This window comes from Thalassophryne amazonica, chromosome 19, assembly GCF_902500255.1.
Source record: "Thalassophryne amazonica chromosome 19, fThaAma1.1, whole genome shotgun sequence".
Taxonomy (NCBI): domain Eukaryota; kingdom Metazoa; phylum Chordata; class Actinopteri; order Batrachoidiformes; family Batrachoididae; genus Thalassophryne; species Thalassophryne amazonica.
Window position 1 is genome coordinate 57,120,180 of NC_047121.1, and position 15,652 is coordinate 57,135,831.

At 41.5% G+C, this 15,652-nt stretch overlaps 1 protein-coding gene across 1 annotated transcript; it reads right to left on the reverse strand.

The window, feature by feature from the left end:
• Positions 1-4,287: 4,287 nt before the first annotated feature.
• LOC117532067 (cytochrome P450 1B1-like) lies at positions 4,288-6,243 on the reverse strand. Its single transcript, XM_034195301.1, has one exon. The coding sequence runs from the start codon at positions 6,168-6,170 to the stop codon at positions 4,503-4,505; it is 1,668 nt and encodes a 555-aa protein (XP_034051192.1). The 5' UTR covers positions 6,171-6,243; the 3' UTR covers positions 4,288-4,502.
• Between the last annotated feature and the right edge of the window lie 9,409 nt (positions 6,244-15,652).

Sequence of the window (15,652 nt, forward strand, 5' to 3'; positions counted from 1 at the left end):
CTGCAGATTCCAGCCTTCACACTTCTCTTATATGTATCTCTGTGGTGGGAGGGTCAGTTTTTTTGTTTTTTTTTTATTATCTCTGCCCTCCCACTTTAACCACAGCCTGCGGATCTTCATCATCTTCCTGCTGGGACCTCATCATCATCATCTTCTTCTTCACAGCGAGAGAAGAACCGAGCTGCAGAACGTAACTTCACACTTTATGAACCAGAACCAGAACCAGTCCAGAATATTCATCTAACGTTTAAATATGACATTTATAAGGATTCTCTCTCTTCACCGTCATGTGGAAGACAGAAAAAAATTGATGAATATGAATGATAATTTTAAAGCAAAGGTCAAAATTGTGAAAGTGTCAACTTTCGAAGTTATGAGACTTTGATCAATCCAAAGTCTGCACTTGGAAAATTTTATTTTTTGAGCCTTAGCAATGGCGTAGAAAGTTTAAAGTTTCACTTGATCTATTGATTTATCCCAGTTATTTTTATTCTGCACACCGGCAAAGTGATGAAGCAGAGTACTGTCATCAGTTCTGTGTGTCTGTTTGTCTGGCTGTGAACACGATAACTTAAAAAAAAAAACAGCTGGACATATTTTCACCAAACTCAGGCAAGGTCTCCTACAGCTCCACAACCAATAGGGTGAGAGAGATGATCTAATGTTTATATTGATCAGCAACATATTTGTGATTGATTGGTGCCATGAACTATTAGACATTGGACATGTCCCAGTGTGCATCAGCCTTCTGTTGCCTTTGGTTTTAAAACTAACCCTGACATTGACTAAATGTTAACTAGCGTCACTTCAGATTTTACCAAGAACATTTCTATGATGTTAACACCGAGGAAATCTGAGTCAGCTCTTGAATTAGTACCTCAGATGAAATGAGGAAACTTATGATTGTGATTATCAATTAATTTTGAAGCTGATCCATTGCACATACAAAGAAATATAGAAATGTTTTCAGGTTTGATTGCTTTAAATAAATGACTTTTGTTGTTTCTTGTAGACTTTCTCTGGTTATTTAAAACACCACTACATTTCTCCTTTACATTCAAACTGTTGCTGCGAATACTGCAGGAAAATAGTTTGAGACGTCACCAGAAAGTTGAGAGGAGATTTAATTTTAGTCGTAATGTCCCGTTAAATAAAGGTCAGGAACATAATAGAAGCTGTCAGGATTATGGCGGCTTCAGAATCATTATTCAGATGGACTGCAGCTATAAATCTGCTCACGTGGAGGCTTGTGCAACAGAGAACTTGAGTTTATTTATCTAAAACTCTAAACTCACACAAGTGCCTCAGAGTGCTTTAAAATCTGCAACATATGAGGTCATCCGTCATCAGAATCTCTGATAAAGAAAAGCTCTCCGGGTTTTGTGTTTTTTGGTTTAGTCTGAAGTCTTCAATTCAGGCATCACATGATCAACTGTCACATGTGTCATTTACCTGATACTCACCTGAGTTTGTGCTTCCAATATTCACTTTATGGATCCCATCAAAAGGCAAACCTGGAATTTTATTTTGCCACAGGCGGAGCCAGAAGAGGGCGTGTTATGGCCTGTACCCCCCTCCCCCACACACACACACCACCACCACCACCACCTGTTGTTGACCAGGTGTTACAGATTTGAACTCAAAGAGCAGACTTTTTTGTGTATTTTTTATTACTTTAAACATCTGAGTATTTTTAAAATGTTGGTGTGATGAAACGATAAAATTGACACTGTTTTATGTCCAAACACAAGTTACAATTTGTACAAACACACAGGATTTTAACACTGGCAATGAACCCATGACCAACACTGGATTCATCCAATTTTGGTTTTAACTGGCATATTTAATGAGTTGAACTTCTTTCTTTTCTTCCTCATCAAAGATCTATCCTTCTTGCATTGTAAGTGTTGTTTTATGTCTTAATAAATTTTGCTCTAAGAATCAAAGCAGAATTATTTATTGCTCCCACTTAAATAGTTCTAATTCAAATATTACTCCAGCACCACCCCCTCCCCCCACTGAATAAACATCAACAATGTTTGCATTAGTTTCCAAATCAGTAAAGTTAGCTGACCTGTATCATGATACTACGAATATGCACATGATGATAAATTTTGAATGTCCATATTTATTAAGTTCACATCTTTACATTTGTTGGTGTTAAATTGACCAAAATAAATACACCCTCACCTTTCTGTCCCTTTATCTGATCCCACCTCAAATATAATTATGTTTCTATAATGTTAACTCACCTTTTAATGAGCACACCCATCCATAAAAATCTGGAGCCGCCTGTGCAGTTGCAGTTTCTGTAGTTTCTAAAACAGGCTTTTCAAGGTTACTGTGATTTTGTAGCTTCATGTGATTAAAAACAAGAACAATCCTGCATGAATCAGTTTGTGGACAGAAAATGTTGAAATCATTAAAACATAAGAGAGCCCAAACCACTGACTATGAACACTTCACTTTATTTCACATGTAGCTTATTTTCTCATTTTCCGTGATATAAAGCCGACAACAAAATGCGAATGCTTAAACATTCAAGGCGTACTGATTTGTTGCCATGACATAAACACGTCCCACATCACTGCAGCACCAAGTGCAGAAGTCTGAGGCCGCGCACAGTGACTTCCACGCAGCTTTGAAACCATGACCCTGTAAACAAACATGTTTATGTGAGTGAAGAAAAACTGCTGCACATCTGTGCGCTGCGTGTGCGTCTTGCTGCTTTCCGCTCTGGCTCAGGATCTGTCTCCAGCGTGCAGAACCCTCACACCATCCTTGGTTCCTATGTGTTTACGCCTTAAGTACAGTAGATAATGTTACAGATTACAACTCCAAATCAAAGTTTGTGCAACATGGAAAATTGGGGAAGCAGTGATTCTTACATTTACTTTGACTTTACTTCATTGCAGACCATATATAACCAAAATATTTTATGTTGTTTGTGGTCATCTTCATTCATTTGTTAATATACATCCATTCCTGCATTTCAGGCCTGCAGCATATTCTAAACAAAAGTGGAGACTGGGCCAAAGTAGGGCTAGTAATGAGGTAAAAAAAAAAAACATAAAAAATGTTATTTCAAACAGGACTGTAATCATGCTTTGGTAAGAAACCAGTATCCACAAAAGGCTCAGTCTGTGAGGAGCAAAGATGGGCAGAGGATCTCCAGTTTATCAACAAATGCATGAAAACAAAATACTGAAATCTTTAAAAATGGTGTTCCTCAAAGAAAGATGGGAAGGGATTTGCATATTTCTCCCTCGACAGTGCAGAGTATCATTAAGCAATTCAAGGAGTCTGGAGGAATTTCAATGTGTCAAAGGCAAGGGCCTCTTATGCATCAGACAGCCCTGCACCAAGAACAATTATTCATCAATAGCTGATATAGACACATGGAAAAGTAGTTACTTTGGGACTCTTACAGAGTTACATTCACAAATGCCACTTAAGTCTATACTGTGCAAAAACAAAACTTTATGTCAGCTTTATCCAGAAGCGGCGTCGACTTGTCATGGTCTGGGGTTGTGTCAGTGCCCTTGGCAAAAGTCATTTACACTTCTGTGATGGCAGCATTAATGCAGAAATGTACACAGAGGTTTTAGAGCAACATATGATGCCTTCAAGATGACAACATATTTCAACAAGACAAAGCAAAACCACATTCTACACACATTACAAAGGCATGGCTGCAGAAGGAGAGAGTACGGGTACTGGACTGGCCTGCCTGCAGTCCTGACCTGTTCCCAATAGAGAATCTGTGGAGAAGTTTGAAATGAAAAATGCAAAAAGGACCAAATATTGTTGAACAATTTAAGATGTGTGTGCATGAAGAATGGGACAAAATAATGCCTGAAATGCTTCATCACGATGTCCTGAATGCCAAAATGTCTTTTTATTGTTGTGAGAACGAATGACAACATTATAAAATGGTAAATGCTTATTGGAATGTGTTGCAGACCTGAAATGCAGGAATAGATAAATATTAACAAATAAAATGAATGACTCAGTGCCGGGGGGGCTCATTTTCGATATCATCCCTACTTTTTCAGATTTAGAGTCATATATTTTTATACATTTATTGTCATACCTGAAATATAAAATTATATTTTTAAAAGTTTGTTACAGCTTTATGTGACTATGGTTAAATAGATTCATACACATTTCAATGAAAATACCACATGATGCATTCACAAGCAATTAATAACAGTTAAGGGATGTGGCTAATTCCTGCAAACATGCTCAATACTGGAGGCTAAACAAGCAAACATATACAAAATCTGATCAAGTATAGATTTTTTAATCAGAAATTTCATTTTACACTCTACCTGCAGTAGATTAAATATTCACATCTAACTCCAACACATGCTGATCAAACATCTTCATTAAATATGAAACTCTTCCAACATCAGGTCTTAATGCAAACTTGCTGATACTCACTGTTCAGTGTCACAGGTGGGGGTAGGGATTGCTGGTTTGGAGTCACAGTTTTGGGGTTTTCATGCCGGAGAAACTAAAGTGAGCAGCTTCCCCCTCAGCTTAGCGCTGATGCTGGACTGGAGCGGTTTCAGTGTCAGTCCATAGGAGCAGCTGAGACTGACCGGCTTGGACGGGTTGCTCTCAAACCTACACTGATGCAGCAAGATGGCTGTGAACAGAAACGCTTCCACCTTGGTGATCTGGTTGCCGATACATCGCCTTTTACCTGCTGAAAAAATCATCATGCTGTTGGTGGCATCTTTATCCAGCAAGCCGTTTTCATCAAGGAAGCGTGCAGGGTAGAAAATGTGAGGGTCCTTCCACTTGTGAGGGTCGTGGTTGACAGACCATTGGTTGATGAAAACCACCGTATCTTTAGGAATGTGGAAACCTTCAATGGCGACATCAGAGGTGGTGGAGTGTGGAATGGTGACGGGGACGAAGCTGGTGAAACGCATGGTCTCGTAGATGAAGGCGTCCAGGTAGGCGAGCCTGTCTCTGTCATGGATGGACGGCAGCCTGTCTTTGCCGACCACTTTGTCGAGGAGGTCGTGCAGCTTGTCTTGGATGTCTGGGTGCTTGACCAAGAGCAGGAGAGTCCACTGCATAAGTGTTGATACAGTGTCTTGACCTGCTCCAATGACATCTGTCACTGTAGCTTCAACAAACTCTTTGGTCAGGCCTCTGTCCTTCCCATTTTCAATGGCATTGATAATTACATCACTCATGTCCCGGGTCACTTCGGGGTTGAAGGACTTTCTGTGTTGCATCACTTTATCTTTCACAAAGCCATAGAACTCCTCATTGAGGTTCTTGAAGTTTTCATAGACACTACGGACTGGGTTAGGAAATGACTGAAGCCAGGGCATAACATCGACTAAGCTCCCTGCTCCAACCGTCTCTCCAAACTTGTCCAACCGCTTCAACAGGGTCCTGAACTCGATATCCTCGTGCCCATATCGCTTCCCGAAACAGAGAGCGCACATCACATTTGCGGCAGCAACTGTGAATTCATGAGCAGGGTCAAAATACTGTCCATCAGTGCTTTGCTGCAGGAATACCTGCACCAGCTCCATGGCCTCGGCTGTAACGTGCTGCTCAAAGTCTTTCTTGGTCTTGCTGTTTGCAGAGGAAAAGGCTCTCAGACTTGACTGAGCGATTTTTTGGTGCACTTTCCACTGTTTGCTGTAATTACTGAAAGTCAAGCTCCTGCCTCCAGAGATCATCTGGAAGGAGGCAAAGTTTGGTCTGCCTGAAAACTCTTTGCTGTGCTGGATCAGCGCCTCACGTATCGCCCTGTCTCCATTCAGAACCACAATGTCGCTGCAGCCCAGCCGGATCTGGTACACATTACCGTATTTTTTGGCGAGCTTGGCGAAGGTGATGTGAGGCATCTGGCCCAGCTGCATGACGTTGCCCACCACGGGCCAGGCGAAGGGTCCCGGCAGTCGTCTCTTGAGCCTGAGGTTCCTGACCCACAGACAGGCTTCCAGACAGAAGAGGAAGATGAAGGAGGCCACCAGAGCAGGCTGGACCTGTCCACTCCATTCCCTGATGATGCTGCTGCTGCTGCTCTTCACCCCAAAATCACAGTCCAGAGCCATCGTCACAGACTGTCTGCAGTCAATCTGTTTCACAAAGCCTGTTCTCCCCCTGCGTGATGTACAATTAAAAATTGTGCTGTGCATCCATATCAGATGTTGAGAAAGATTTCAAGGAAATCAGCTGATGAATGAAGTGACTTTTTTCCTACAGATTGAAGATTTAAGTGTGAGCTGTTGCTTCTAACCGGCCTCTTATATGTTTTGCAGTTGGTGGGCAGGGCTCAGGATAACTTTCATACTCCTCCCATTGTGGAAGCCCTGCAGAGCTTCACTACATCATCTGTGTGCCGCTGCTCCTCGTGTGAGCAGCATGAGCCAACAGCCTTAATATAACCAAAAAGTGTTTGCACATCGCAAAGTCTGCACTCTGAACATCGCTCATCCTCTGGCAGGCTTCACTTAAGGATTAATGATGTTTTCACAGAAGGCTCTAACTTAACTTATAATTATATAGTGTCCATAATAACCAGAGATCCTCTAAAATGAAAAAAATACATTACATTTTTTTTCTTTTTTCAAAGGAAAAAGTATGATTCCTAGTCTCACCAGACTTTGATGCTTCAATGTGGATTTTCCATTTGAAGTCAAGCTGCAACACAATTTATTTATTTCTATAAAATGGAATTAGTTTTGGGCAAAAACAAAGATATAAGACTATATGTGACGCTATGTCATATTTAGATATATTAACTATATTGCACAATATTTGTGTGTGTGTTTTATGTCTTGCACATTTTCATGTTCCCTTGTTTGTGTAAATCCATCTAGCCACAAGAGCAATTCATAATAATTATTTTAGAATAATTAAAAGGTAATATTTATTAATGGGGGTATTTAGGTATTTTTTCCCTTACTATTTATATTTTGAATTATATTTTTGTAGAGATGATTATCCTTTTCATCAAACCTGAAATTTTTATTTATTTATTTATTTATTTTATTTGTCAATTTTAAGCGATAACAACATTTAGGAGAAAAACAATTTATTATGAAACCAGTTCAGTCCGGTTCACTGGATCCTGAAACACTAGCTGGACTTCAACTGAGAGAATTGTTATAAAATATAAACCATTCATCAGGTAATTCATGAATTTTCAGTATTTTTATGGTTCGCTTTTTGATGCTAATGATGGATATATAATTTACATGTTTAACAAAACCATTAGCTGACTGTGGTCAGAGAGCTGCATGTCTGACCCGTGCTAAGCTAACATTAGCCCGTTAGCTTTAGCTTTATGTTAACGAATTTTGACAGGTATTTTAAAGAGATCAAGAGGTCATTAAATTTGAAAATAAACACAACATACAGATGATTAAAAGTTGTCAAATGGCTTTCAGGTGACAGAGGAGAGCAGGACATCCTGAAAATGTACCACACCTCAACAAACCAAGGTTAGACTGTACAGCTTTGGTTTCCAACCTGGGGTCTGAGATGTTATAGGGTCACTAAAGGAGGTTTTGTCTGCTCAGGTTGTCAAAATGAAAGGTGTGTGTGTGTGTGTGTGCGTGCGTGCGTGCGAGTGTGTGAGATACTAGGGGTCTCCAAGAAAAACAGGTGCTAAACAGGACAAATATTAACATGAAAAGTTGTGGAAGTGTGTAGGTGCTGCTGTTGAAGTCACATGAAAGCCGAAATTGCAGTTTTAACCCCCTCACTGGGACCGACACTAAATGATTATTACACATACAATATAAAAGCGTTTGCAGAAAAACTCTTGAAAAAGATTGTGGAGCTGCCCACACTATGGGGTGACTGTGGGCAAACGTGCAGGGCCTGCAACAGGCACAAACTGTGGGCCTACAGTGGGCCCTGCACACCATACCACACTTTGGGAATCCCTGCTCTCGGCCATCTAGCTTCCAAGCAGACAAGTCCATATGGGGCTCAAAACTGGGCTGTGAAGCTGCTGTAGGTGGTCCATGAGAAGTCACTAAAAATAAATATGTCATTCATTTTTAGTTTTGGAATAAAGTTTTAAATTACACAAAAATTTGGGATTATTTTTAAAATGTGGTCAGAAGTAATCAAACAAATCTATGGGATTTAAATTGTTATTTTTCATTACATGTCATTATATGTTATTTTTTCATTTATCTGATTTTGACATAATATAAGATTCAGGGTTTGGTTAGGCTGCAACATACAGTATTTATATGTTCCTACGTCATTCACTGAAGAGTTCCTCTACAGCTACAGCTAGCTTGCCTAGTTTATCAAACATGTTTTGCTAATGCGTGTGCTTCAGCTAACATAACTCTGATGCCTTGTGTGGTTTTCTAAATAAATAATGTTATGCATTTGTATATGATGATTCACGTAGGTCTCTACCTTATCGAGCTTCCAGCAGCACTGATTCATGAGCATCCACAAATGAAATCTTGTTTGCAAGTCCTGCTCCCGAGGCATAATACAGGCACTGCCTGTTGATGAGGTTTAAAAAAACACAATAAAATTAGCTTAAGTGTAAGTACATTTTGGCTGTTGCAGATGGTTTGCCTGACATCTGTTTGTCTTAATGTGGTGTGGCTGAGCACCAAAGCCTCCATGGCGATTCCTTGGTTAACCATAGACATAGCAATATCTTGGAGTATACTGCCTGCTCCCGGCACCACTGTTTCTCCTCTTTTTTGGGGAAATCCCACCCCTCCTCTTCCTGCACCTCCTCGCTGACTCCTTGTAGTACACATGTGGCCACTCGCATCCCCGTCATGATAATTAGAGCCAGGTTTGTAGCTGAGGAAGGAGGAGGTTGCTGTGCCTCTGGGAGGAGGTAGAGGGCAGATTGAGGGAGGGGGTGTCATGTGTGCGCTTTGCGTGTGGCTGCCGAATTTGCCTGTGATTACCCCTCGTAACCTGGCTGTGAAAGGTTGGCCCTGACCCTGCACTGACTCTGGGGGCGGGGGAGTCTGGGCCTGTGAGGGAAGGTGGGGGCCCACGTCTTCGCTGCCTATAAAAAGTATACTCAAATCAAAATGACAACGCTGGGTTTTTAAGAAAAAAAAGTTAAAAGTCGTGTTCTTTAATGTCAGCAAATTGCTACAGCATGATGTAAATCAGTACTCAGTGGCGGCTCAAGGGATTTTTTTTTTTCTTGGTGGTGGGTGAGATTATTGGTGGGTGCCTGGAAAAATGTCCAAATATGCATTTTAAAGTAAATTCCAAGTGTCAAATATCATTAAATCACATAAACAATAAACAAATGATAGAAATAATAATACTGATAGTTGGTTACTTTCTGACAGAACACAAGTGCAAATTTGGAAAATTTGGGAAAACTTACAGGCTAACAAAACACAAACCAACAACGTTTCTGTGTAGGCTTTCAGTTGTCCGGGTGGTTCTCCCTAAAATTCTACCAGAGCAAGAATTTTAGCAGAGGAAGCTTCTGCGATTTGAAGCGAAACATCCTCGTGTCAAGCATACCCAGTCCAGTCGAAGATTCAAGCTTCTCTACTATACAAACCAACAACAAAAACTACATTGTTACATTGGAGCTACTGATGGAGGGGGGGTACAGTCCCAACAAGCCACACTGTAGAGCTGACTTTGTAAGGACTCACACCATTTAATGTAACACATTTAAATAATCACTTTTACAGCCACTTGTCTTTTAACAAGTTCTTGGATATGTCTCATTTTGTGTTATTTTTATTTGGTTTGGAGAGATTTTCAGTTTGACTTTCAGAGCATCATTTAAAAAACTTTGTTTGGAAGCCTAATCTTTTTTAATTATCTGATCTCATAAAGACTTAAAAATGTGTAAGAGCCCACTAGTTAGTCGACTTTTTACAGACACTGCAGTGTTGCACGGCGTGTGCTGGTGGGTGGGCACAGAGGACCAATAGGAAACCAGGCTGCCCCAGCTCTGGAGCTAATCATTGTTTACTAGTTTCATTTCCACTTCTCAGTGAGCTACTGTCACGCACAGCGCCAACGGGGAGGAAGGAAGAGGGAAAGGCTAGGGGTGTCTGGGGGGGTCCTCTGGGAGGAACCAGGGGTCCAACAGGCAGATGGTGAACTGAGTGGGACCTATGAAAATGAAGTCTACGCAGGAGTAGCAAATTAAACTTGTTGTTTCAAGAAAAAGTTGCAGCCAAAATTAACTGAGACAAATGAGTAAACAGCGCCGCAGAAGCATCCTCTGGGCCAGCGCCATCTCAGGCAGACAGAACGTAACCAGCGGACATTGCTAGTTAGGCATGGTGATGTTGGAAATGAGAGCCTTTGTGTTTGCCAGACCACAGTACGGGGAAAGACTGAGATACTTGGGGAGGTTGTCACTGGTCTGTCTGATTTGATTGTTATTTGTGTGTGAAGACTCAGTTAAAAGACGGCCAAAGGTTCACTCTCTGCTGTGGAGAGACAAGGGGCAGCACCACAATATTTAGAACGGGTTAGCCATATCTTCCACCCTCTGTTTGTTTATGGAACTTGTTTGAATAGCTCATCTTAAAATGGTTACAACAACAAAAAAATCAAACTCCCTGACTCCCCCCATTTCTCTGTGTGTGTTGAGTCTGGCCTGAAATGGAATTCCTTCAAAGCATATGCAGCCACCCTGATATAGTTCCAGTTCTTCACTGGAGGCTACTCAACCACAGACCACTTGCATTAGTAGTAGAGCTTCAAAGTTCACTGAAACTGAACTTGACACAAAATATTTGTGAGTGAATATTTCACCTCTTTAGCTGAATCAGTGTGAATGTGTGAGTTTAAGATTTTGCCGCTCTTTTCTTATACCTGCTGTGGTTCTCACAAATGACTCACATGAGTGGAGCTTGAGGCTGATGCCTCTAAAGAACTTCTGGAGAACACTTTCCTGGTATTATTTGAATCTCTGGTTACGCTGTAGAAACAAGGTTTCATGTAGATTTTTTTAAACATTTTTTGACGTGCTGCTGTGTTATGTGGTTATTGTGTGTAAAACATAGAAGCTGTCATGGTTTGAACAATTGAGTGCATGGACCTCCCACACCAAAGTGGTTCACACTGGACTTCACTTCCATCAGGATTATAGAAAATTAATGAATATGTTATATGGCTGGGGGGGCCTGGCTGCCGGTTTGTTTGTCGTTTGGTTTCCTCCCAGGTGGCGTGCATTTGGGACTGAGTGGCTGTGTTGCTGAGGCTGTCAGGACCTCACCCTGATCACCTGCGACTCGTCAGGACTCACAGCTGAGGTGCATCTGGATGGATTGGAGCATGTTGGCATTTAAGACTGGAGTGCACAGTGTGTATTTGCCAGAGACTCGACCTTGTGACCAGACGGGTGAGATTGTCGTCTTGGGAGCCATCTCATCAGCAGCGGACGCTGAGAATGTCCAGGTTTGATGCACGGTCTGTGAAAGAGGAGGGGGTGAGGTCTCACGCTCGTCAGCACACTTCCTGAGGTACGTTGGATTTTGTGACTAACAGTTATACAGTCAGTAAATGTGGTGTCCCTCACACCTTATTGTATTGAGCTGTATGTTAGTCATGTATCAGCTTCCACTGCGGTGGAGTTTTGTGAACGGGATGTTCCATGCCTGCAGGTTGGGAAGCTGATCAGTAATCAAGCCAGGAAGTGTTTGCTGTTTGTACACCTTTAAGTGTTCTGTGTGTAGAGTGTGGACTCACATAATGGTTCCTTCTTTCACAGACTCGGTTGTTGCGGCCACCTGGGGGGTGTCGGCGGGGTCCTTGGGTCCGAAACAGCTTCTGGCTCCGGACCGTTAGCGCTGCTGGGAGCGCACCACGCCAGACCGCACCTTTTTGTTATATTATCTTTTGTTATTATCACTGTTATGTATTAAATTCAGTTAGCCTTTGTACCGTGCTCTGCTTATTTCATACTGGGTCCTTCAAACGCTGGTCGGTTCTCCGAGCTGCGTCCGACACATAACAGAATATTGGGCTTGATCTCTATTGATGTGTTTCTGATATTATATTTTTAACCTCACACTCAAGTATCTCCTTCTACAATAGCTGGTTTGAATTTCAATTTATTTTCATTTATATAGCACCAAATCACAACAGAGTTGCCTCAAAGCGCTTCATAGTAAGTTCTTTCACTAAGAGATATCAAATTTACATGATTATATGCTGCAACCTGAAATTGAATTATGAAACACCCAGAGAGTGCATGCCTTTGCTGTTATTAACAATTTAAAATTAGGCATCATCTTTCTACAAAAGATTTTTAAAATCCATTCTTTTTCGTATAACGAAAACATCATGCCACGATCAGTGCTGACTGACATTGAACCAGATATGAAGGAAATCTACCAAACACTTAGTGAGATCGAGCTTCACATGGACAGACTGACACATTAAGAGTTCTACAATATTGTACATTCACCATGACTTTTTCTTTGTGTATTTTACAGTGCACACAATGCACGCTGGGCCATTCAGATTGTAATTAAAGTACACCCTAGCCAGCCGCTCCTACGTAGTAAGTATAGTGTAATGCTTGTTACCTGACCTGAGTACTGCGAAGATAAGGGCTCCAGTGAGTGGGTCGTGATCTTATAATATAATAATATACGTATATTATTATGTGTGTTTGTGCACATACACTTTAAATCTAAGGGTCCCAGTGACCTCCCCCTTGGTGCCCCAGTCACCATAGCAAGTTTGGTGTGGATTGCTTAATTGCTGTGGATGTGCATAGTGAACTGCATGTTTGATGGACCGCATACGTAAGACATGAGAAAAAGCTCAACAGCTACCATCTGAGGTGCCTTAGACAAATTCTGCACATCAGATGGCAGGACAAGGTGCCCAACACAGAGGTCTTGGAACGCACCAACATGACCAGCATGTTAGCCATTCTTGGCAAAAGGCACCTTCGTTGGCTTGGCCACGTCAGGAGAATGGATCCAGGCCTCTTTCCTAAAGATCATCTGTACGGTGAGCTGGCAGATGGCACTCGTTTGGTTGGCCGACCATGCCTGCACTTCAAGGATGTCTGCAAGAAGGACATAAAAATGTGCAGCATCAGTGTCAACATGTAGGAGAGTGTGCAGAGGACCGTGCAACCTGGCGCCATCCTGTCAGAACAGGTGCACAGATGGCTGAGCAGGACAGAAACCAAGGCCTTGCTGAGCAACATGCTGGGAAGAAGGAGCGACAGCGGCAGCCTCAGCAGGCATCACAGTTCACATGTAACAAATGCAGCAGAGATTGTCACTCACACATTGGACTGATAAGTCATTTGCGCAGGTGCAGATAGAAACAAAAGACAAAAATTTCCTGTATAGTTGTATTGTCAACTGTGTCGGTAGCATGGCCCAAGCAGAGGGTCGCCCCTTTGAGTGTGGTCTGCTTGACGTTTCTTCCTCAAATCATCGGAGGGAGTTTTTCCTTACCACTGTCACCTGTGTGCTTGCTCTCGGGGTTGGTAAGGTTAGACCTTACTTGTGGCAGTTTTGTTGTGATTTGGCACTATATAAATGAAATGAATTAAAATTTAATTGAAAAGTGCAAAAACAAAGAAACAAACAAACTGGATGCTACACCATCATCTCCCACAGACAGACTGATGCCAGGATTGGCATAGCGAACGCACACACAGACACACGGTCAGGTTTATATATTAGATGCTGATTATTATAATATTTTGTTAATATGGAGGTTTTTCCTAACAAAAATTGGTGTATTAAATTATTGGAATAAGGCCTAATTGAAAGTCAGTTTATGCTCTGGCAGGAACAAACGAGTCAGTCCTCAAGTCCCACTGCTTCCTGCTCTTGTGATTGACATCTTCTTTTTGTAAAGCAGATGCCAAGCAGCAAACTGATCTTGTCCATCTGTGAGAAAGTATTTTTTTCAGGCAGTGATACAGAAAATCCCCCAAGGAGAAGTTTGTGACAAAAGTGACAAACGAATTAGTTTGCATATTTGAAACCTTGGCATTAACTTATTGCACTTAACAGAATACTGTTCCAGCACAGAGGCCACACAGAATTTTAAAAAATGTATATTGTTCTGTCTAAATGTTAGGAATATTTAAAGAGGGAACCGTTTACTTTGTTCTTTTTTTTCTTCAAGAATAAATGTCTCCATGCATAACAGGTGGACCACACACACAGACGCACATACAGACATCTGTATGGAACATTGCGGCTCTACGCACAGGACACACAGCACACAAACACACTCATACACTGGCTGATACAACAAATAAAAAAAAAATTAAAAATTTCCTATTTCAGACATTTAGTTATTGTTCTGTCCATGGTATTTGAGCAAACTGGTGACTAATGCGGCGTTTTGCCGGTGGAACGCAGCACAATTATTTTAATTTTTGATTATTTTTTTAATTGCTTGTGCATGAACATGCTCAGTTATGTGGCAGAGTTCATCTGTAAAGGTGCACAAGGCACATAGATGCAAGTCCCTGATTTAATATCATTTTGTGCTTAAGGTTATTAACGTAAAATCTCCATTTACATACTTCTGTCTGTGTCACAGTGCCACCCGCTGGTGGTAACGTGAAGTAGACAATGAATTGTGCCTTTACTCTGAGTAAATCACCTGCAAAATTGCCTCCACCCAACAGACAAAAGTATGGATTGCCCACGCAGACCCTAAGTGTCTTGTCTGAGGACACAGACATGTAGCATGAGCAGGAATCAAACCCAGGTCTGTATATTAGTACCTCAGCTCCTCCTTACCCACTGATCTACCTGCTCTGCAAACATCAACATCAGTGTGAAGGGAAAAGTCAATATTAAACTGAAATAAAACAGAAGAACATGTTTCTGAGTGATTCACATCCATCAGAAGTACAAGGTGTCTCACGCCTTGTCTTCATTCCAAACGCTTTATTCTCAGCTTCTGCAGAAAAGTAAAGCTGTTTGTTAAATGATAACTTTTCCTTCTGGCTGTGTTTCCTGCATGTGCATGCAGATGTGCAGTAATCGTGGCCGCTCTACAGGAGCTCCTGTATTTGTTTCTAATCCCAAAGTGTTTTTGCATGCAAGGGGAGACGAGCAGACATGGGTTTGCGTGCCAGGCCGGCCTGCCGTGTGTGGGGCCACTGAACTCTGGCCTCTCTAAGGAGTGAGGGGTTGATGGGTAGGGGAAGGGCAGGGGGGTGCCTCTCTTGTCAGATTAAAAAGAGATGAGGGAGAAAGCTGAAATGACTTCCAGATGACCCCGTCTGTCGGGCTAAGACATTGGTCATTATCGTTTCTGTCCAATCTGAGAAAAACAAACAGAAGTCATTGTCACGCTGACAACATTATGAGTCGTTCAGAAATAGAAGGAAAAACAGAGAATAGTTTGATTCTTGGCAACACAGCTCAATGAACTGTTATGAGGAATTGATGCCAAATGATGAAGAATTAAATTTTGGTTATGACTGAATGTTTGCTTTTCTGCAGTGTAATTATTTTTCTTTTCTTCTTGATTTATTGGCTTGTTTTGCTGTGGAAGACATATGCACAGAGTACCTCTGTGGTCTCTTCTGTCCAGGCTCTATGATTTTACTTGTTTGAAAATGCTTGTTTTGCTTTTAGTGATCCAGTTATAGTGACAATGTTCAAGAGTAACAAACATGTTCATGTCTGGGTTTTGATTT

Coding starts and splice junctions, on each gene's coding strand:
- LOC117532067 (XM_034195301.1), bottom strand. CDS start 6,170: ATGCACAGCACAATTTTTAATTGTACATCACGCAGGGGGAGAACAGGC.